Source organism: Xiphophorus maculatus, chromosome 17 (assembly GCF_002775205.1).
Source record: "Xiphophorus maculatus strain JP 163 A chromosome 17, X_maculatus-5.0-male, whole genome shotgun sequence".
Taxonomy (NCBI): Eukaryota; Metazoa; Chordata; class Actinopteri; order Cyprinodontiformes; family Poeciliidae; genus Xiphophorus; species Xiphophorus maculatus.
This window is the reverse complement of record NC_036459.1, coordinates 9,150,908-9,175,114: the sequence shown is the minus strand read 5'-3', so window position 1 is coordinate 9,175,114 and position 24,207 is coordinate 9,150,908. Positions and strand designations below refer to the sequence as shown.

General features: G+C 37.8%; 1 protein-coding gene across 5 annotated transcripts in view; it reads right to left on the bottom strand.

Annotated features, from left to right (window-relative positions):
• Positions 1–479: 479 nt before the first annotated feature.
• syt1 (synaptotagmin 1) overlaps positions 480–24,207 on the bottom strand; it is a 151,499-nt gene continuing 127,771 nt past the window's right edge. For all 5 annotated transcript variants that reach the window (XM_005799962.2, XM_014469108.2, XM_005799964.2 and 2 more), the window contains 5 exons: positions 21,570–21,737; positions 18,927–19,094; positions 16,782–16,899; positions 8,518–8,651; positions 480–5,998 (listed from right to left, as the gene is read on the bottom strand). In XM_005799962.2, coding sequence (XP_005800019.1) covers positions 5,792–5,998; positions 8,518–8,651; positions 16,782–16,899; positions 18,927–19,094; positions 21,570–21,737 — 795 coding nt within the window. In that variant the 3' untranslated portion in view covers positions 480–5,791. The remainder of the gene's footprint in view (positions 5,999–8,517; positions 8,652–16,781; positions 16,900–18,926; positions 19,095–21,569; positions 21,738–24,207) is intronic.

The following is a 24,207-nucleotide window of genomic DNA, read 5'->3' as shown; positions in this document are numbered from 1 at the left end:
GACCTCATTTGGCCACTAAATGACTCCTGTAGCTTTCTGGCTGGACCAGATTTTATTTGGGATAATCAGAGCAAAGGGGCAACATCTTTCAGATTTTTGTTTATAAAGAGATATACTTTTTCATGGAGGTGGTTGGATTTTTTTTTCCAGTAGATGGCAGTGTTGGTCTTTTTAATACACTGCGTGGAGTTTGGTGGATGTAAGACTTCCATCCATCGTCTATGCCTGCTTGTTCTTGTGAGGTCACTGGGGGTTAGTGGCTATCTTCAGTGGTCATTGGAAAAGGAAGAACCTGGAAAGAACCCATGCATGCAGAGAGGACAAGCAAATTCCACGCAAGATTCGAACCCTGGACCTTCCTGCTGCAAGGCAATACTTCTAAAAATTTGGCCAACATGCACCACACATATAACAAAGAAAAAACATTTTTGCTTTTCAGTTGTGGAGCACTGCAATAAAAACACGCCATGAGACGCATCAACAGGAAATAAAACATTTTTATTGATCATTTGTGTATATGAAGTTATATAACAACAGTCAGAAAACTCCACAGAGTGAATCACTACACAAAGTGAAACGAAACTGTAAAACACCTCATCAGAAAATGAAGGTATACACAGCAAATATAACCGTCAGCGGCCCGCTCTGGCTGCGAGCAACATGGCAGGAAAAAACACCCCAAACAGTTCTACGAGATTACAGAGAAAACTTCCACACACAAAATACTCAAGCAGGCAGTTGATATACACAAAGGCAACTAGGATCTTTCTACAGCATCAGATTCTAATACTTTACACAGCTTTGCTTCTGAAAGGTCAGTGTGGCTTTGTCGCTGGAGAGAATCTTGTCACACAGAGAGCTTGATCAGCTTTTTCCAGGGGAGATTTTTTTATTGTGTTGATTATACTTGCACGCTTTGGTAGGAAACCGTATTACGGGGGCGGGGGAGGGCGTGGCGCTGCAGTGCAGGTAATAATGGCTTTTTGTTTAGTGGGTTTCTTTTTTTTCCACCTCACGATCTGATGGGTTCTGCAACGCTGCCCTCCGTTACTGAATTCCCTGATGTGTCTCTGTTTGATCGGATAATTTCTTCAGCATGGCCTGAATTCGCCGAGGCCTCGGAGTTTAATCCTTTTATAGTTTTTGTTGAAATCTGAAGCTGTTGTTGGTTTAATGGATCTAACGTGAAAAGTGTCAAAAAAAATTTTTCTCTCAAGTCCAAGAGAGGAGATGTATTGATGGCCAAAAGTGAGACAATTCAATATTAATTTGTTCATTGTTGTGTGATTATTAAAGTAAAATTAGAAGCACAAGTTAAGAAATAAAAGTACTTTCTTACATGTAATTTATTCAACTTGTGTTGATTTTCTTTAATCTTATGAATTACATAAAATTTTAATCAAATTATCTCATGATGGACTGTGGCACAGGAAATATGAAATAATTAAAGAGTAATATAATACATAATTTTAAGAGAAGATAATTGAAAGTTTTACTTAATAATTTCCATATTTAGAAATTTAATTGTGTATTTAACAAATTGACATGTTTTTGCTGTTTTATTTCTCAAAAAATAAACATTGTTGCAGTTTTCAACTTGGTCAAAAATAACTAACCGATGCGTGTGATAATTCAAATAAAATAGAAAATACATGTATTAAAAAATATTAAACGGTTTCAGTAATTCAATAAATACACAACATTTAATGTATCACTAAAATTTCAGTTGTATGCTGAAGATCTATTTTGATTAATGTCATTCCAATCGGTGGGCGGGGCTAATACAGCTATACACAATGTGATTGGGTAAGAGTTGAGTTGCGGCGAAGATTATTCATTTCATGATTGATTGTTGCTCAGAATATAAATTAATACTCACATTGATTTTATTGTGTATTTAGTCATGCATTTAAATAACATTTTTGATTTTTTTTAAATCTATTAATCACAAATGTAAATTATTTTGGTTTTAATGAATTGTGACACTTTTAGCCCTCAACATGGGTGAAGCTGTGTGGATGTTTATAGACAGGAAAGTTACACAAATTATGAATGTAGAGTTTAAAAATCTTTTAAGTTACTATGTTTACTTTTTTTTATTACAACAAAAAGTGCAAAGTACATCTAATAATCTCACGATTAAAGAAATCTACACCAACACAGTTTGTACTGTACATTCAGAGTTTCTTCTCAAATATAAAAAAGGGATTTTGACTCAATAAGGCAGAAAATTAATAATGATGAGATTTAAAATGTTGAATGACACTAGTTGCTAAATGGATATATTTATATCACTGTTTTATTTACTTCTGACATGATGTGGATATATACATGGCATTTTTAGGGATATTTATCTTGTTTGGTTTTGAACTGAGACTCCCTGAAGCGTCTGATGCTGGAATTGTGTGCAAGAGGAGAAAAACAAACCTGCGAAAAAAAAAAGAAGAAAAGAGGGAGGAAAACCCTAAAAGGAGGTGAACAAGCTGGATCTACGGTCCGTACCGCCTCGCCGGGAAGGACAAACGCCATCCTTGCTGATTTTTACACTATGGGATGAACATACAAGTATTGCACAGTGCTCAACAAAATGCTGTGTGAAAGCGACCCGCTCAGATAAAAACTCGTGACGTCAGGCGGCGTGCACGCTCACTCTGTCTCTCTGTTTGCGTGTAGAAGGGGAGGAGGGATGGCGTTAAACGCTACGACATCACTACAGAACGAACTCGCTACCTACTGATAAATCTACATCTCTAAGCACACACGGCAGTCACAGTGATACACAAAGCAGTCCTCAGAGACTCCTATGGAATGACAAGTAGCTTTTTCATAATAGTGCTATCAACTACACAATAACATTGAAAACATTTAGAAAGTCCTCCTGAAATATAAGCATTGAGTATATGCAAGAGGTTCCTCCAAGATAAGAGACTTCATGGTTTTTATGGATTATTCTGCTCCTAATTGGACCCGTAAGTAAAGGACACGATGGACAACAGCAGACCATTAACTTTTACGGTTGTTTACCTGCTCTCCAGGTTAGCGACAAAAGTAATCTGAAGCTGTTGGCCTAATGGTGCGGAGCCCAACACAGGCAAGGAGGTGGAATAAAAAAATGTAGGTGGGGGAAATACGTTTTGTTGGTTCAGGAAACTGTACGAAGTTTGAAATCTGTTCCCTCAGTTTATAAAAGTTATGCATGGACTGCAAATGTGTGCTCTAGGTTAGGAAACCTACGCAACTCATCTCCTCTGTGCATAATTATTGTACCTTTCTTTAGTTTATAAAAAATATACACAGATTACCATGTGTTCCTTCAGTTTAGAAAACTGTACAGAGGAATTTGCAGTCAGTTTCTTCACAGTTTAGAAAACCAGATGCACTGAATGTAATCAGATTTCAAACCTACTCAGAAACTACAATTTGAAATTCAAACATTCACTTTGGAAAACTAAACACATACAACAATCTACTCATTAAAATAAAATTGGGAAACTATATGTGTGGATTACAGTCAGTTTCATCAGTATAAGAGACTCCATAAACAACTGCTATCTGTTCCTGCACTTTTGAAAGTGGTACGATTGCAATCAGTTGTGTTTAGTTGAGGAAACCTAACCATGGAATGCAAATATTCTCCACAGCTTAGGAAGCACAGATTGGAATCTATTCCAGCAGTTTGAAAACCAAACAGTAGGGTTGAAATTCATTCCTTCAGATTAGATGGGAATGAAACCTGTCAGCTTGGGAACTTGTATGCATGGATTAGAATCTGCAGGTTTGAAAACCATTTGTACCGGCTGCGGTCTGTTCCCCAGTTTAGGGAATTTTCTGTACAAATTGCAACCTGTTACTGTAGTTATACAAACTGTATGCACACAATCTGCTGTCTCAGCTTAGGAAACTGTATGCATACACTAGATTCTTATCCTTCATACTAAGGAATTAATGAATCTTTTCTTCAAATTGTACCCTTGGAATATGGATTAAAGCCCATTGTTTCTATTTTGAGCACTCTTGGAGTGGTTTACACTCCATTGTGAGAGCAGTTTAGGAGAAAAGTATAATTTCTTGTTTTAGAACAAGCAAAACAGCATAATTTTTTGAAAACTGGAGTTGAAATGTTCACTTAAACCTTTCAGCAGCATAAAACTGAAAAAAACAAAACAAACATAATCTGAAATTATATTCTGTGCATAAAAAGTCTACAAATGTCTCCTAAAAACAAACCAATACTACTAATGTACAGTTTACTAAATTGATGGGCCAATTTCCCCACACCTCTATTTTTAATTCCTTGCCTGCTTAAAAAGAAAACGCAATTTTTGTCCTTGTGAGGATCTCTGGCTCCCTCTGCAGGTGTCCCAACACAAAGCAAACACGCTCTCTGGAGAAGTCAACGAGCGAGTTTCAAAGACGTCCAGTGCAAAAACAGCAGCCACATAAAAGTTAAAATTGGCAGTAAAACATGGCTAGCTCTATTGTCACTGTGAGAAGGCAACGCAAAGCAAAGTCTGCGATTTAGGGCACCACTGCAGAGACATTGTTCCCAAAAAACCGAAGCTACGACCACTAACGAGTGGGAGTGTGCATGAAGAGAGGGTCTTAAGTCAAGCCGCCTCCCTGAATGGCAGTGTTTAGAAGCTCAACATCCTGTTGAGGAAAAGATTGATTTTTTTGTCTTTATTTTAGGCCACTCCACTGTTAGAAGGCAAGGGAATCATAACAGGAGAGCTCCCCCTGGTGTTTGCCGGCCTTAAGTAAAAGATCGTAAAAATAAAAAGTATCATGCACTTTACTAAAAATAGTCAACACGCTGATTTGCGCTAAAAAATAGTCCTCTTAAGTCCAGATCTGCTTTTTTCTTTTTTAATCTTCTTAAAAGGTGACACTTCCAAGTACAACAAGGCTGTTCAAACAAAATATTGTCAAACAAGATTAAGGGCACAATGGCTACAGCTTGGTGCTTTTTTTCTACCCCCCCCCAAACATCAGGTCTGTTTCTCAACAAATTTTGACAAAAAACAAAAATATCTGGCCAAATATGAAAAGAAGACAGACTGAACTGTGATCTGTTCAACCCAAACAAATACTGCAGATCCTGGTAGAGAACTAAGTACGTCATTTGGAGTCATGTGCTTGTAAAATATCCAGCATAATTTCCCCAACAGAACCATAGCAGATAATGGCCTTGTATTGGTTTATATTCATCTGTTTTTCTATGCTTGATGCTGAACTTAAAACCAGACGCCGTCCTTTACAATCTGAACATTTTCCTCACTCGTAGGTTGGAGTTAATTGTCTTTTTACTCTGGAATGCAATAAAGCAATAAGGTAGCATTTTTAAATCCTGGGATATATAATATTAGCTTTCCTCTATATCTGCATTTACATAATTTAAAATAGAACATCTTATTAAAAACATCGAGATATACACAGATTAGGAAACGGGTAACAACATACAAACACAGAAACTAGAAATCATTTTTGTCTGCATACTTATATATACAACTGTGGTACAATAAACTCTTTCAGTCATGCGCTATCTATACAGATCATATTGCTTAAAAGAAGGGGACTTTTGGTCGTGGTGGTTAAGGGCTCAGAGGAGGAAACCAATCAAATCAGAGAAACAGAGAACCTAACAGAAAAAGAAAAGCGGGACGTTTGATTGATTTACTCTGTAATCAGAAGGTAAAGGGAGGGCTTAGATGGATGGACCCATATATCACTGAGGTATTTACACATACTGGCTAAAGAGTACTACAAGGCAAGGAGCTGAAAGTGGCCCTGCCTATTTCTTGGTGGCGAGCTGCGCGTCCACCTCCTCCTCGGGCTTCAGCACGTGCCACTGGGCGATTGGTCTCCGCGGGTTGGCCAGCATGTCGGACCAGTGGCGCAACTCTGTGCCCGTGCTGTTCAGGCCCACGAACACCTTGCCAATGGCGTCGTTCTTGCCGATCTTGTCATAGTCCAGAACAGTTATAACAACTTGGACTTTCTGCAGTGGGAGGAAGAGATGGGAGGCGGGGAAGACAGCAGACGTACAGTTTGTTTTAGAAACGCTCAAGTTTCTGTTTCAGCTGCTTTAGGAATCCCTAACAGCACATTTTTGTTGCAGGACCACTAACTATGACACCTTGGTTTTAAAGGGGCATGATTATGTATTTTCCAGCTACTGTATCATTTTATACCACAATCAAGTAACTATGCTACCCCCTGTTGTCATAGAAATGCTGTATATATCAAATATGACAAAAGGAATTTGATTTTCTAATTTAATGCCTTGATATTAGGCCTCTCTCTCCTTAAGAAAGTCAAGCTCTTTCTAAATCTCTGCCTTCAGGAACTCAACACAACATCACTCCTCTATTAACTCTAAACATTTTTACCAGTGTTGCACTGAGAAGTAGCTTGTATAATGAGCTCAGCACATGCAGAGTTTCACCAGGTGTTTGCTAATTCCTGCTGGCTAGTCTGAAGGAGTCATGAGGGAGGGGTTTTCTCACACTCATAAAACATGCATGAAAGAATCAAGGCAACACTTCAGGTATGTTTTGGATGAGGGAACAACAACATAAATGGATGTAAGATCAAAAAAGTAAATTTTACATAATAATGCCCATTTAAAGATAAATTAAAAACACCAACGTCATTGAAATGTCTTTCTTCACACAATCCCTGCTGCTGTTTTTCCACTTTGCATGCATCATTCTGGTTTGTAGAACAAGTTTACAGTGTTTACTACATATGCTTCTCTTTATTCCACAGAAACCATAAAGTTTCCTCTGAGAGAAGCAGAGGCGTTTTATTGACTGCTATTTGATTGTTTGATTCCTCGGACTCCAGCCCTCAGCTTCAGTGTGTGTTTATTCAAAATGAAGCTGCAAAGAACAGTGACCTGAGCATCAATCCACAGCTCAGAATATGAATTAGTGCATGAAGCAGCCTGATTAAGTTTCGATCCACCGGCACACTGAGATGGAGCCGCTGCTGTGCGATCCAAGCCACTGCTTTAAAAGAGTGTGGCTAATACAGCATGTAATGAAACACTGAATAAGGTTCCCTCAAGGCCAGTTGGGGTTAGCTTGGCTTTATAGCTGCAGTTCACCTCCAGTTTGCTTATTGAAATAAGGCTTCCTTTGATTCTGAATCAGCAGACACCTTGATTCATTAATATGGAAAATCAGCAGGTTTCTTCCTCAGACTAAATCTATGTAGTGGTTTCATCTGGAAAGTCAAAATCTTCTGCTTTGACTCTTCATCTCAATCAGAGATAAACTAGCTACTCTCATTAGAAGGGTTCTTATATGTTTGCTCTATGATTTGTAAATCTGTATTATTTCCCGTTTAGATTAACCAAGTGTTCCTTAGGGGCTGTTGAGTTCAGGAGACAGGTTCCTGTCTTAAAAGTAAATTTTAAGCAAGAAAATTAAATATGTGGGGCTTAATAAAATCAAACTGTTTGTTGTATTTACTGTGGTTAATCATAGGAACCATTTAGGTGTAAATAAAATAAAAAAATAAAAAAGAAGAAATACATAACAAAACAGAAACATTTCTCAGAGTTAAACCAGAACTAAAATGAATTCAACACTTTTTATTAAGTGTAACTTGATGGAAAAGTAAACAAGTTGAAGTAAAAAAGAGAGAGAGAGATCGATCAAAAGTTTAAACTGTCTTCCTCAAAGACATCGATAATATGTGGGTGTGAGAACGTAATTAAAGTCAGCAGATTTCATAGTGTTCAGGAGCCATCGGTGATGGAGAAGATATTTAAACAGCTCATTAGTTTAACGTTTACAGCCAGCTCAGAGTGTTTGACTGATTTGTCCAAGACAAATTAGGTCTTTAAAGTCTGCTTAGTGCCATCCGAAAAGTGTTCAATAAATTCAATCAATGACACGCTTCTGATTCAATCGATTCAATCCACCTTGGTGATAAACAGGTAGCCGGCACACAAGTACTGATTGGGATCAGATCTGATTACATTGATTGTGGGGTATCAAACTCGTAATTGGTGAGCTGTGACAGGTTTAATTAATTTCACTCAATTACCACCCTGCCAGAGAAGATCATCTTGTTTGTTTTTTCATACTTTCCGAGTCAATGGATTTACCTATTTTGAATAAAAGACTCAATTTTTTCCTTCCTCCTGTAGCCCAAAGAACATCATCGCTGCTGTAACAATTGGTTAAAATCAGCTTGATGTTGATAGGTTTGATGATCATTACGCTGTAAGAAATTCTACAAACAGATAAATGAGATAAATGCCGCACACAATAACAGACTGCAGAGAATCACAACCACTCAGCAACTGGCTCATCTAATTGGAGAACCGAGGCCGATTTAAACTGAATTGCCTTTGATTAAACTGTTGTGATGAAAAAGATGCTAAATTAATTATTTGCTAAATGAAGTCCTATTTATTACAGCTAATATACAAAGATTATTTTTCCCTCTAACTTGTTGGCAACTTGCCGATTAGAAGACAGGATTTTTAAGACAGAAGAAACGTACCTGGATTTGTTCAAACGGAACTTCAAAGCTAAAGGACTCGTTGTAGTAAGGGTTGAGGGTGTTCTTCTTGATTGTCGTTTTCTTCTTCTTCAGCCTCTTTCCATTTTGCATGAGGTGGATCTTCACGTATGGATCTAGAAAACAGGAGCAAACAAATTTGATATTTAAAATGAAACCTTCTGCAAAACAATTTCAGTGTGCAATTGAAACCATACTTATACATACACAGGATGTCACTTTTCACAAGACACTTTCTGTCCTCATTGTCTGAAGTTAAATCAAACCAAACTTCTCTTGTTTAAGGTCTGAGGCAAGTGTGGATGTATTTTAAAGCAACACCTAAATCACACTACTTTCTTGTTCGATTCGATGGAAAAGTCAAAAGAATAAGAGAACAGAGAACTAAACTCTGAGGAACACCGCAAAAACAAGGGTCAGGTCAGGTGGACAGAAAATTTATAATATTAACATTTATCTTTTCTGCCAATTTCTTTTTAAAAATAATACATGTAAATAAAGCATCACCCACTGACTTTGAAAGTAGTGGTTTATAGGTGAACCAGTTTGATAACTGCTACTTTTCTAACTTCCTGTACCAACCAGCTGTGTTGTTTTACAGAAGGCTAATATTGCACAGTTAGAATGGCTTCCAAAAGCCATTAAATATATAAGCTAAAAGGAGCAAAATCCTTAGAAATTATATGCTACAATAGATCGACAGCTCTGTATGAGGTTACAAATGATGGCTATCAGCCTCTTGTGTTTGCATCAGTCAGTTAACCTTCTTTTCTCAAGAGCCTCATTGTCATCTGTCCGAACGCCACCTGAAGTGGCGCCCAATTGGTCTGCTTTGTTCGTCCTCTCCCGCTCTCTGGCAATCATGCTGAGTGTCCTCCTGAAAACCGCAAGCCACCTATTGCTTTCATTTATCCATCCAATTTGTTTATATTCTCCAAACTGTAACCAAAATTGTACTTAAGAGGGGAGCTCGGCAAATGAGATTGAATTCCTAAAGACGGGAACAATCATCTTTTCAAATTATGAAATAAAGGCTTTTTATTTTATATTTTGGCTTTAATCGAGCCATTAAGAGGGACAAGGTGAGGTAGTTAATTTGCACATTCATAGGGAGCCTAATGAGACTAAACTATGGGCAGGAGAAGAATGTAACAAGGTCCACTGCAATTTCTACAGACACACAAAGGGATAAAAAGATGAAAAAGGATTCAGTATTGGGTATAATATGCACCGCTCCTGTCAATTTATATTCCTCTCCATCTCAAACACAGCATAGCTGCTAGTCTCTTTTATAAAAATTAGGAAAATGAAGGAATATTTATTCTTCGGAGAGAAAATTATCCCAAAAGTTGTTTGATTATCCAACAAATATAATCTCAGAATGTCAGTATTATACTTATTATGGATCAAATTTCTTTATTTACTTCAAATCTATTCCCTGTAATCACTAATATACCCCCATAAGTTCTTTTAACACTAGAAATACTGTAAACATTATTACAGTAATGTTTACTGTTAGCATTGCTGTCAGTCTAATGGTGTTTGAATTAGGAGGATTTATGGATTTACAGTGTAATTAATGAGTTTTGAACTCCTGCGGTCATTTCAGCATTTGCTAAAGCTGTTACTGGTTTAATCTCAGATTATAATATTAAACTTGAACTACTGAAAACGTTTCTAGTTGACTCATATGTTTCATTCTGGATAATTCTAACATGTCTTCTTTTTTATTGGTCTAAGAGTTTGTAAAAAAAAACTTTGCTACTCATTTTCTTCTCAACATTTAGGAAAGGGAAAATATACTTTATCAAATTTGAAGTTCTTCTAACTGTAAGGAAGAAACAGGGAAAAAATAAGCAAAATGCTTCAGAAAAGCTGGGTATTTACTGCTAAAATCACTTTAAAAAGATTAAAACAAACTCAGACTACTTTGAAAAACAGGTTTGTAAAATTCCCCAATCCAACAGAAACTCTGGTTTTTAACTTAAAGGAAAAGCAGAACTTCTCAGATAGTTTTAAATTATTTTCATAAAAAAAAGTTTTTTTCTCCCCCAGTAAATTTTAAGTTTGACATAAGCTTGATGGAACTGTCTGACATATTAAACATTTTATATTTTTCAGTTCAAACAATTTTGTATCCAACATAGCAGGCAACTCCAACCAAACGTTTAATAAGTTTAAAAAAAAACAAAAAAACCCAAAGTAGGCGAGGACTTCGTGAGCTTTTGCCCCTCACATTTGTGGATCTGGTTTCAAAACATTTATTTATTCAAATGAATGTCCTTAAATGTCCCAACAGAAAAAAACCGAAAAAGCAAAAACAAAAAAAAAGTTTTTCTCTGAATTATGGCAATATTTTCTTTGTAATTCACTAATTAGTAAAACTTGAAGCATGTGAGGAAGGAACAAATACTCACAATGATATTAGTGATCAAATAAGATCTAGAGCTAACAATATCCTCCACCAAGGCTCAGAACGTCAGAATGGATAAGCACCAAAACTGAATCAGATCTCATAATTAGTCGATGACACACCACTGACTTGGATAATCTGGATTTATCTCTGGATTCAATATGCACAAAGTCTTTATAAAGTTTGAGAGAGGCCATGTTTGGATGGTAGAGAAAATATTCTTAGAAGAGAACGCATGATTTCCAGTAGCAGCAACAACTGAATGAGCTTAGCTCCTTTAATCTTTCATCCAATTTAGAGGGATAAGGGCCTGACTGCAGAGTGGCGGACTGGAGCAAGGCATCTGACATGAAAATAGAGAGAAAACGGCGTAAACAGAATTGGGGATGGAGAAAAGCAGCAGAATAAATAGATGACAGAGAGTGAAAAGGTAACAGGCCTCTAATGGAGTGGGTGTCCATTATTACTCTCCTGCTGAGAGGAGCTGAAGCGCTGGGAAGATGAAAACAGTGAAGGAGGGCTGAGTGCATGGGAGTGGAAGTGACTGTTATTGTCGCAGGAAACGAATGCATCCAAAAGTATTCACATGTACAGCTTATCCAACACAAACACGTACTATATTAAACAGCAACATGGAGCCTGGACAGTGGATTTAACAAATTAAACACTGAACTATGGTGGAGGTTTATAAAATGTGTTATACAGCAACAAGCATAGTTGAAATAAATATTTAACTTACAAAATTCTAATATTTTTGTTATTATCAGAAACTAAGATAAAGTATGCAAAATACATAAAACAAACAGTGTAGTCTAATCCTCATCCCAAAATATAACAAGACCTGATATCACCAACACAGTTTTTAATAACAAACAGTATTTTTGGCCTAATTGTTCCAAGAGACAAAAACAAACATTATAAAGCAATAAAAGCACAATTAAGGTTGCCAGGATAGTTTATGTTCACTGTTTTAAAATGGAAAACAGTGTTAATTTAGATATTTAAGGCTTACATAATATAAAGGAGAAATCATCTTGGTTCTTTCTTTTACTGCGCTCCCTCTAATAACATTTTAAACATTTGGCAAGAATGGATTATGATGGTTTTGTTTAAATAGTTTTTTTTTTTTTTGCTGTCATCAAGTTTTGCACCTGGTTTTTTCCTTAGTTGCATAAAAGAAAGTAAAGAATGGTATTCTATTGTTTTTATTTTGAAAGCCTGATTCCCTGATTCACACTTTTAAATCTAAAAATAAAGCAAAGCTACAATAGTCATTTCTACCGTTTCTTTATGCCCAAAAAATACAATGAAGCAGCTGAATGGGATTACACATGATAACACATGTGATGCCACATCAGGGCCATCCAGATGCTCTTATCTTTGCAGCCAGCAGATGACTGTTTGGCATTATTGGGTTTCGGGAGGCTCGTTGTACCTCATATCCGGCCCATTTTTCCGTCTCCTCCCAGACGAATGTAATCGCTCCTATTTTATGGTTGAATGGGAGCTCTTGTGATGCAAGAGTGCTTCCTCACATATGCTTACAGCGGGGACTTGTCTTCTCTGCCCAGAGGGTTACTCATCTGCGCCCTGGATCTGGGCCCAGGTCTTTTTTTTTGGGAGGGGAGTGCATCATTAGTGATCCATACATCTTCCTCTGTAAGCTAGACACAGGACTGTGGATAAGCTCCGACCCAAATCCATGACAGAGTGGAGTCAAGTTCCTAAAACTGTCTAATTTTTTGAATTTCAAGCTGGGAAGTGCTTAAAGTGGTGACTCCTTTTCTCCCTCATCGGAGTGGAGATGCCTGAAATCGATTCTGCAGTACAGGTTTTGTACAGATACAGAACATCTTCAGATATTTCCTGGAGTGTGGCCACTGTGGGCGCCTGCAGAGTTGTGCCAAATGAACACCAATACTGCTCAGTTAAATATAGCTCGCCTGTCATCTTAGCTTTCCTCCCATCATTTAGGATTTGCCATGGTGGGTGCACCCAGGGGTGGCTGTCGGTTCAGTTTTACACACTCAGCTCAGTGGTGAGTCCTATGTCTTCAACAGACACACAAGCATTTACAGTAAAAACTCTTCTCTGTGGTCCACATCCACATTAACAAGCTCTTTCCTATCTAGTAGAGGCCTTTAGTGTCATAGTGTACATGACTGGAACAAGCCTCACCCAGAGTAGAAGCTTTTAAAGTGTTTAGCTCACCTGATTTAATCACAGCCTTCATACCAAATGTTTTAAAAACATTTGATCTATTAACTTTTATTAGCGTATGCAAGAGGAGGAAACACAAACATTACTCTTCACACCAGCATTCCCTGGCTCATTCAGGGAGATCCTGCGGTTTCTTTTTGACTGAGGTAGCCTGGGAAATCTTAGGCACCCAGGAGGCATCTTGATCAGAAGCCTGAGCAACTCAGCAAACTTCTTTTGATGGCTTTACTTCATTGATGGAGCTTCTTATTTCTAAAGCAGAGCCTTTCCAACCAACAGGAAAAGCTAATTTCAGCTGCTGTGATCTCTTTCTTTCAGTCATGAGACACATTATGAGGGTCTGAATGTAGACAAACCTGTGAATCCAAAGCTTCACTTTTTTGGTCAGATCTTCCCTCACAGCACACTGGAGCATTACCCACATCTCCAGCTCAGTCCTTTTATTTTAACAAATTTCCACTAACGGGAGAGACTGAAGAAGAAGAACCACCACCTTTTTTCCTGTTGAGAACTTTCTGTTACTTTAAAAATGGGTTAGAAATTGACCAGAAATCTTAAAATCTGCGTGTTTTCTAAGCATTTAGGTCAAAATAAGGGGAGGTAGAGGGAAAATTGAAGCATGAGAATCAAACCTCGAAGAACCCCTCATGTAATCTTTGTTCAGTAAGATTTAGAAATGTTAAACAACCCAATGACATCTGCCAAGTAAGATTTGAACCAATAATGTCAGAAAAGAAAGTACACACACATTAAAATTACATTAAAAGTATGTCCAGAAGGTGAAAGTCAACAGGCATGTAAAGCAAAAAACTCCCAGCTGATGATCTATAACTCAATAAACAACTTTTCCAATACATTTGAATGTTGATCAGCAGTGAAATGTATAATTTGCCATAAGGGTTCAAACTATTTTGTCAATAAGAGATCATAGCCTAATTATATACCCCAAAAGCTTCAATGGTAAAACATTGCTTTAATTGAAATCAGCATAGTTCATCAGAGCCAAAGATAAGTAGTCAGACAAATTACTCAGATCTATTAATGGCAGCTTTAAAGTTAGAAGCTTGAGTTCAACCTGGTAATTAAGCTTTTAGGTAAACATTCAAGTGTCACAGTTTGAAGCTTAAATAATTCTCAGAAATAAAAAGACATTTAAATTTAAAAGTGTTCTCTAATCACTTCTAAATTGCTTTTACATCAACCTAATGATCCCTTAAACTCGCTGGCTTACATAGAAACTTGGAGGAAGCCTCCATGTGGGACCAGTCAGACGCACAAGACAAATAAACCTTCCAGCAGAAAGACGTGATGTGGAGATAGCGCCTCGGGTTCAGGGCAGTGCAGCTTCATTACCGTCCAAACAGCACCTGTGTGCTTTGATAACCCCACTTTTTGCAGGCCATTACTTGGTTTTATGCTGCCTCTCCGAGACACTTCGAGAAGTACAAAACGAGGCAAAGAAAACACTTTCTTAGTCTTAACATCATCATACTGAGTTAGTCTCAGGAAGTTAGCCCTTCACTAAACCTCTGAATCATTTCTGATGTCGCTAATACCAGTATTACAGTGCATTAGCTTGAAAAATGTAGATGTTCCATTTTGCACTGCAATTAGATAAACTGCACAAAATAGAATGACACATCCGTGGGAGACTGAAAGAGTTTTAGAGGTTATGAGGGTGAATAAGTCATTTTCCTGGCTGTTGGACAAAAAATGCCCCCTGGAGTTAAGCAATTCAGTGATATCTGATTGCCTACAAGTCCACATAATGGCTTTGTATTGTCGCTATAAACTGTGCAGCCTGCAAAGTGCAGAAAGGAGTAAGTTGTCTGTAATGAGGGTGGGATTATTTTAAGACGACAGCTAAAGAACATGGTGCTTTGAACATCACGGCGGTTAAGAAGCACAAACAGGAAAAGTAACCGAGAACTTTTAAAAACAAAATTTTGCAGCCTTCTTTTTAAGTAACCCAGTAGGCCAGTCGGCTCACAGTCTGCTTCATGAGGAGCAAATCAAAAGAATAATGTCTGATTATACATTGGTTAATGATAATTCCCACATCTTCCACTGTGAGCCATAATTAGGCATGGTAAACAGGATGACAAAAGCGGAGAAGGCTGATCCCAGGCCATCAATTACATGTCCTCCTTCTTAAGCTCTGGCTGTGCATCGAAGTTAATTATTGTTGTTGAAGACCTGCCCGTTATTTCATCCCTCTGCTACACGCTGTTTTGTTTTGTTTTTTTAACAGAGAAAAAGCACTATAGGCAGCAAAAACCTTAAGAATTAAAGTGAAATTTGACCGTAAGAAACAAGCTGTACAGAGGCAAAGCTAAATGTGACAAACAAACCGGTTCTCAAGCTATTTGGTCAAAAAATGGCGGCATTTTTCCTTAGCTTATTGATGTGCTGAAAGTTCAAAATGTTCACAATCTCAGGATGCAAAAAAGGCAGTGGTGAGAGCTAATGCTGCTGTCATAAAATGGCAGCAGGGGATGGTTTCCCTCACCCATTGTGGCCAAATGGCTGCTCACATTGGTGTCGAAGATGAAAGAGAACCCTGAGCTTTTAATGTGCACTGTGTTACTGTCCTGCATGTTGTTTAGGCACATAGTGAGACTGGCCTGTCAAGCATAAGGCAAGTGGACCCAGGTGTGTGGTAATTGTGCCGGAAAGAGTCGAGGCAAGAGGGAAATGCACAATGGGGAATGTGCAGGGAAAAAAATCCAAGGAGGAACAGACAAATTACAGTGTGATTTTGTGCTTTTAGAGTATGTGCATGGAGGGATCTTTAAATATATCTGACCAAAAAGATGCTCGAATCAAACATTAGAAATAGACCTAATTTGATTAGAGAACATGCCGATTCCTAAAAGTGAATTCAAATGATGAATATGAGAGCAGATGTCTTGATTTTCTGAACGACTGCACATTAAACTGCACAATCCATCAATAAGAAGGAGAAATATCCAAACAGGAAAATAGATACCCACGCTATTTTTGAGAGGATGTATCTAAAATTCAATACAAACATTTTATGCTACCTCCAATGTAGTCCTTATTACTTACTTGTAATCTAGCACTCTACATAAAACATGCAGTAGCATACAGGGGTAACCAGGTGATTTATTATTCTACTCCAGTGCAGTTAAGTGTCGCAAAACCAGTGAAATTTACGAATCATTTTTTTCCAAGTCTCAAATCCAACGTATGAAACAGTCCATGACATCTATGAACATCCTCACTTTCTTAGAACCAGGAAAAGGTTTTCAGAGCTTAAAAGCTTTAAAGGCTCCAGGTAATAACTAGTAATTTTAAAATATATCACCTTATTCTAGTGATGAATCATGTAAAAACGGAAATATGTTTCACTTAATTTTCAAAATGTAAATAAATAACCATTACAAGCTAGACTTGCATCCCATGGACATTATCGAAAACCAGAAGACAAATTTATTCATGTGAAATTCAAGCAGAGTTTGTGTGAAGATGGAGAAACAATAGTGTTGTGGAAAAGGCAAAGAGAATACTGCTGTGCCCATATAATTACAGACAAAAGACCTGTTACTGAAATAGTCACTGGGTTCATATTAACATCATTTAAGCTCCTCACCTGACAAGCCGCCCACGTCCATTTTTTTCAGGTTTTTGGCCTCCAGGATGACCACGGTCAGCTTGCCCGCAGTGGGAACGTATCGGAGAGAGAAGCAGATATCGCCCAGCTTCTCTTGCTGTTGGAGAGCACAAATAGTGATACACTTGATCCATTTTATGTCATAATCCCATGCTTTTCCAATTGAGTCCATTTTTTAATCATAAATACAAACCATTCTAAATTTGTGTCAGATGTTACAACAGCTATCAGGTTTTGAATATGGAACCTGAGAAAAACCAGAGAATGGATGGCATATTTTGACATAAAACCATTAAACAGGATTCCAAACTTTTACAGAATGATTACAAAAACAGAACAACTAAATCGAAATGTACTATCTCAGTGGATTGTCGATAGGCGAGATTACAAAGAAACAATTCAGATGAGCAAACACAAAGCTGTCACTTCCCTTTACACTTCGCAATACAGCAGACATGTTTATGCCTGTTTATTTCAGCTCCTCACCAGCCGAAGAAATGAGATTGGATGCTCAGAAGCATCAGTGCATCTGTATCAAAGATTAATGTACCGAACACTGGCAGAGTTATTAAACAATGCTCAACTCAAATCAGCACGAATGAAGGCATAAAAGTCTACAGACATTTTCTATTTTTGCTTTAAAAGCATCAAGGGGGATTTTTACAGAAATTGTTTTAGATCAGATTGATTTTTCTTCCATATTTGGAAACTGTTAAAGAGAAATCTACAGCACAACTAATGAACACAATAACATATGAACACAAAAAACAATTATGTTTTAAATGTTTAATATATTTAAAATCGTTTGAAATCAAAAAAGTTGTGTCAATCACCATGTGTGAAAAGCTGTTAAAAGACAATATGTCAACAGTCAAGTAAAAATATGTGAAACAAAGCTATTTAGTTTGCTAAACTTAAGTCTATTCGAGATTAAACTGCAACTCTCAAGTGTTCTCTGCTTAATACGGCTTCTAAAATCAGCTTTTTTGCACTTACGTCTGGGGGAAAAGTGCTGCAGTCACTTCATCTCTTCTCACAAATCAGCATCATAACACTGCTTCGTTATGATGGGCTTAAAGAGTTAGTCATATTCTGGATTTCTCCTTCATCGAACTAAGAAATGCAGCACACACCTGTTTAATGTGTAGCAATTTTAAGAAAAGGTTTTCAAAATCAACAAACTTGTCCTGAATATTGACCTTTCAGAAGGTTTTCATCAGGATTTAAGATCAGATGCAAGATCAGATCGCTAAAATGTCCAAAATCCTCAACTTTTACTTTGTTCTACCCAGCAATCTTTGATTGTATCTGATATAAAAGCTTTAAAATAATAAATAATATTACTCTTATTTAACACAAGGCACCAGAGGCTGCAAAATGTAAAAACACATGTAATTGAAGCATTTGGGAATAGTGAAGACCTAGGTTCTCTATTCTTCCTTATAAACAACAAAAAAGACCAACTGATGATTCGATACTTGAAAAAAGTTTTGTTCAAATGCATGGACATTAAAAACCATGAATATCAAGCACAGGAACATGCAAGAAAGTATTGTTTAATGTGTAGGAAACCCCAGATAACTTGGCTTAGCTGGAAAATAGATGGTCAGCATGAGAAATATAAAGTTACACTCTGGTGCAGCATGTCAATATAAGTAGTAGTGCAGCCACACCAAAACACGGCCAAGTGATGCCCTTCAACTAAATAACTCCACCAACCACTCCATGGTGTGATAATTAACCTTCAAATCAACTCACTGTAATGCTAAAAATAAGGTTGCCAACATGTGCTATATGCCATGACATTTACCATGAAAATTGAATTTCCTGAGCTGGAGACTGGAAACTCACACTTCTATTAATTGAACGGAAAGTGTGGACATATGATTAAGTGACATTTCGAGGAGAAATGGATTTCATCAGCCACGCCAGCGTGTTTGAGGAACAAGCAGCAGCAAAGTAATGACTGCAATATCACTTATGCAATAAAAACACTTCTATTATGGAAACAACAGGTACAATGTCAAATTTGAGCCTTGTTGCGTGATATAACATAAGCGAGACAATGGCGGACATGTCTGCGTAATATTTTTCTATAATTGCGGCATGAATGTGAAGTTTTACCTCCTCCTTCTCAGCACTCTGTAGATCTCTCCACTCCTCTGTTACGCGGCTGAAGTCCACCTTGTTCATGGGCACCTTGATGTCGCCAATGGCATCGTGCTTGGAAAAGCGGTCAAAGTCGTACACCGTCATTACCAGCGTCTTGCCACCAAGCTCTACGTAGGGCACCTAGGGAGAAAACAGGGCCTTTAAAACAAACAGTTTAACCAAACTAACATTTAAATCAGATTTTGCCCCATTTTGAAGATATCATGGGTGCAGAAAAAGGCTAAAAATGGCTCCCTTCGCAATGGTTGAAGATGACCTTAATGTCTCAGGAACCTGGCTGCAAAATCAAATGTCAAATCAAACCTCAAAAATCCTGTTTCAGTGTAAAGCCAATCCCTACTTCTCCCTTTGTATTCACAAATTGTTGCGTACTTATTCTTTTTCACCATTTTTCCTTGCTATCCATTTCCATGTTTCTGCATGTCCACAGTCAGTTTCAGCCTCGCTTTGGAGGCGGAAACACCATCAGTAGGTTTCAGTACATCCTGCCTGATGTGTAGGTGCAAAAGCTATCAAGATTTTCACCACAGCAGTATGAGAAGATGTGGCTGAGATTGCTTTTCTGTATAAATACTGCACAATAGACAGTGTGCCCTCCATCCCAAACAAGAAACTTGTGCTGTGATCTGCATATATTTCAGAATAATAAGGCATTATGCATGCAAAGCCCAATCTTCCACCTTCTTGGCGAAATAAATTTGAAGTCTTCCATCTAATAACTCGCCAGGTATATCTGGCATTTGAAAGGTGGTTTGGAAAAACTCCCAATTTTCTGTTGTCTATCAGCTATTGGTCCATATGTGCAATTTCTTCTTAGAGACCATCCACATTTTTAAATTCATGGACTACGCACTTAAATAAATCTGTCAATGTTAAGCTGATTTCTAGGATAACTTGATAAACTGAAAAATGTTGTCAAATTGTAAGAAAGATGTAATGGAAAACAAGGACATTCATAATACATTCCTATTTAAATATGGTTTTATAAAGTTAGATTCATTCATGATTTCTAATTATAAAAAAAAAACAATGTATCAAAATCTGAATTTTCTGTCATTGTATGGCCGATTTCAGCTGCCAGGATTATTTTGAGACACGTGGAAGTGGTAAATCTCCAGTGTCTCAAAATAATCACAGCAGCTGTGATGGTTCAGACATTACTACCTCCTAGGATCTTTTTTGGACTTGTGGAAAGCCTGACAGATGCTGACGTTCCTCCTTTCATATGGGCAGCTTGATTTTTTCATGTTTCAGTTTTCTTATGCAAGTCACATCTTTGCCAAGAGCAAGGACAGTTTGAATGGTTGTCTTTCGTTTTAGGAGCTTTCTTGCCATCTGCTTTGATTTTATTCACATTAGTGTAGAATTGTTTGAAACTCATTAATTTTATTGAGATATTAAGTTTAAAAGGACTTGACATGCAGATCTAGGTTCAGGTAGACAAACAAGAATCTTTCTTTGTCTGTCATGTATTATTATTTCCAATATATATACATATATTGCTATATTTTGTAGTGGTCTATATTAATAACCATCCAGGCGTTCAGAGGGTTGTTTAAACATTTCCTTAGGATTATCTTCAGCTCAGCTGCTCTAGCTGATTATGACAAAGCCTAAATAGTGGACAAAAACAATCTCAAAAAGGATTGTTTCACAGATTTAATCAAAGAAAGAATCATCTTTGAATCAATATATAATAAAATCCTGTCTAAGCAATGTGAAATCTAAAATCAGAAGCAGATAATGTATCTTTGGAGACAACTACATTATGCCTAAATGTGGTCTAAAGGTGACTGATTTAGGTCAAATAAGCAACAAGCCAGACTTTCAAGGTCTTTGTTTAGGCTAAAAATTAAACAGGACTGAATGGGTTAAAAAAGTCCCATTTTAAACATTTTCTGGATTGAATAAAGACAAGGACCTGGCTACATTTAAAAAAAGCTATAATAAGGATGCCCAATCAGATTCTGTATTTGAATGAAAAGTGGCCAAAAGTCAAATTTAAATGGGCTCCTTGCAATTTGTCTCATGTCCTGACGCCTCAAGCCTTGAGTTTAGGAGCCGTTTTACGCCTGAATAATTTCATAAATTGTCAGAACTGGACTTTTTCTTCTTTGTGTTTCCTAACGGAAGTTTCTTAATGAGATTTAGGTGCTTTTGGATTTAACTTTCTGATCTAAGTCTAGATATTACCCCGTTAAAAGTAAAAACTTGCTCATAGAAAGTTACATGAATATCTCATTGCATTATGCTCAACGTACATCAAACGCCTGAGCCACTGTCAAACAAATGACAAAACTTTCTCCACTGCTAAGCAGCAGCCATTCATCCATTACGGCTGTGTGGAGGCCTGGGTGCACATTGCATCTGCCTGTGTTAATCCCAATCATACTGAGCCTGAGTGTTAGTGTGTGTGAGAGATATTCTGTCAGGAGCTTGTTAATGCACCAGCTGGTTGCTGTCTGCACACCTTCCCAGATTTCAAGGCTGCATGCAAATCAGATTGTCAACAGAAGTGAAAGATTTCCAGCTACAAAACTGTGCAAATGTGTTGGAGCACTGAGCCAAAGCTCAAACCACTAATGCAAGACGTACCTTGAAGGTGAACTGTTCATTAAAGACTGGGTTTAGGGTCTTCCTGTGGACCTTGGTCTCAAATTTCTTCTTCTTGTCAGGCAGAAGGTAGACCTTCACATAAGGGTCAGATGTGCCTCCCATATCCATGGCAGGCAGCTCTGCAGCCTGGATGATCCCCACTATGAGCTGAAAGAGGAAGGAAGAGAGTACACAAATTATAACTCTGCCTGTCGACTGACACAAATCATATGTTAGATAAAGAAATACCACCAAAGTATGGCTCTGGACCTAAAGGAAACTTTCTGCAAATGTCAGCATCAATTATTAGGTAATAATGGTATCCTAAAGATAATTTGGTGTCATTTTAACTGGGAGATGGCTCCAATATTAGAAGGTTACAAAGGCAGAACATGACGGCTCCTGAAGAGTCGGTAAAGGTCACGGCGTGTCACACCAGGAATGAGACGTGTGTTTTTTTTTCCTCATACGGTTGACAATTGATAACCACAGCAGGGGTCCTGGGTGGCTGATTGACCCGTCAGTCAGAGGCTCGACTCAAAGGCCTCTCAGGAGGTCCTGCTAGTCAGTCAATCAACTTCCTATCAGGCAGCCATCAAGCCGCAATCTGGAGGCTGACCAGGGCGCTCAGCCATTTAGCTCCGCAGCTGACAGGAGCTGCATCAGCTTCCTGTGTGGAGCTCCACCAGTGATGATGCAGCAAATAAAAAAGTGGAGAACAAAAACAACCACCAAGACATGTAAAGGAAAAGTTGATGGACTATTTCTGTGGCTTTGCATATTTATTTTTTTTGGAAATAACCCATCTACTAAAACTTCTTTACAGTATATATAATAACTTATAATTCATTATATAAAAATTTTATACTATAATCAGTTGAAATTTCAGTTGGAAAGGAGCTACCTGAACTAACTTATGCTGTCATGATTAATTATAAATACTGCAAGTTTTTCATTTCCTGCTGACCAGGTTTAGGAAAATGTTTCCATCGTAGACAGATAAATACATTTGAGTTCTTAAAGTTTGATGACTTAACATATCAGAAACCTCCTTGAGGAAATATTTGCATATCTTATAAGACAAAAAGGAGCCAATCTAGCTGTCATTTACTTTAACCTTCACCGAAGTACGTTTAGCACTGGAGACAGGAAGTGGCACTTAGACTTTATGTGTAACAATTGCTCAATGCATGATGCTGTCCTCCTGATTTTCATCCATCCGTCCATCCATCAGCACCGTCAGCAGGAGACACATCATGTCACACCTTCTTTACTGTGGAAGGCATTGATGCCTGAGGAAATATTGGAGCAGGAAAGGCTGATTTCCAGTTTGCTGCTTCTGCTAATTGGCTTTGTTGTGTTTCATCATTTAAAATGGCAAAAAACTGCATTTAACCATCTGGCTGACACCAGACCTCAGAGTCAGAACTGGAACAACAGTGGCTCTGTGTTTGCACATCTGTGGGGATTTTCCTGTTTAGCTACTTACAGCAGAGGACTGCTGGTGTAACCTTTGTTTGCGAGTTGAGCTGCAGTCCTATGTACAGCCTGCTGACCAGAATGAGCACACACACACCAGGGCATCTTACACTGAGGACTTTCTCTCCCTAATGCATCGATAAACATTTCCACAGAATAAAAACTGGCCGTCCGGGGTAATATTATCACAATGGCTTTGAGAGTTAGTATGGAAATTAGCTGACTGTTTGATAATAAAACGAATATGATTGTTTTTTTAAATTAATTTCTTATAAATATTGAGTTTCCATTCCACTTGTTCTGACTGGACACAATGCTGTATGTCTGTGCCTGACCTGCGATAAGAACAATGAATACGGTAATGATGTTGAAAGTGGTTCTTCCTGCTGTGCTGAGATGACCCTTTGTGGTTCATTTGCTGTCTTTGCCTCATGTAGCCTCCTCGCTGCTCCCCGAACGATTTGGATCTTTTACAGAACCTTTTTTCCTCTCAGTGTATAAATCCAGCATCGGGCAGCAGCTATTTGCAGTGCTTAAACAATGCTTTGCTGTGTGGACCTGACATTAATCTCCAAGTGCTTCTGCAACCTGAACCCCCTGATTTAGTATTTGCACACAAGGAAACTGGTGTTTACAGCTTCTCCTCGGAAGGACTTGACATTTGCTAAGTTTGGGGCCTTCATGAGACAACAGTCCCATTAAACACACTGACATCAATTAGCGGGGAGATCTTAAAGTGAGGGTCTTAAAGGTGAAGCAAAGACAAAACAGTATGCTTGCATGGCATGTCTATGAAGCATAGTTGTGACATTTTGATTATTGATGGTATTTATTTTTTACAACAAAAAATACATTTCATGAGTAAAGACAGTTTTTAGAAGGATTTATAACTCACTCTTATTTGACACATCCAAGGCTACTTTTTCAGGAATGTTTTAACTATTTGAGCATATAGCAAATTATTACTGCAACATTTTACAGCATAGTTGTTTAGGTTTTATATTCATACCTTATTCTTGAAGGAATCAAGGTTTTAAAAGGCATCTAAATTAATCCAGTGTCTTCCTGAGTTTTTTGTTTGGCCTGTTTCTTAACTTCCAAGATCTCCACTGAGCTCAGCCTGTAGCTTCTTTGGGGTCCGTGTCACAAATGTGAAAAC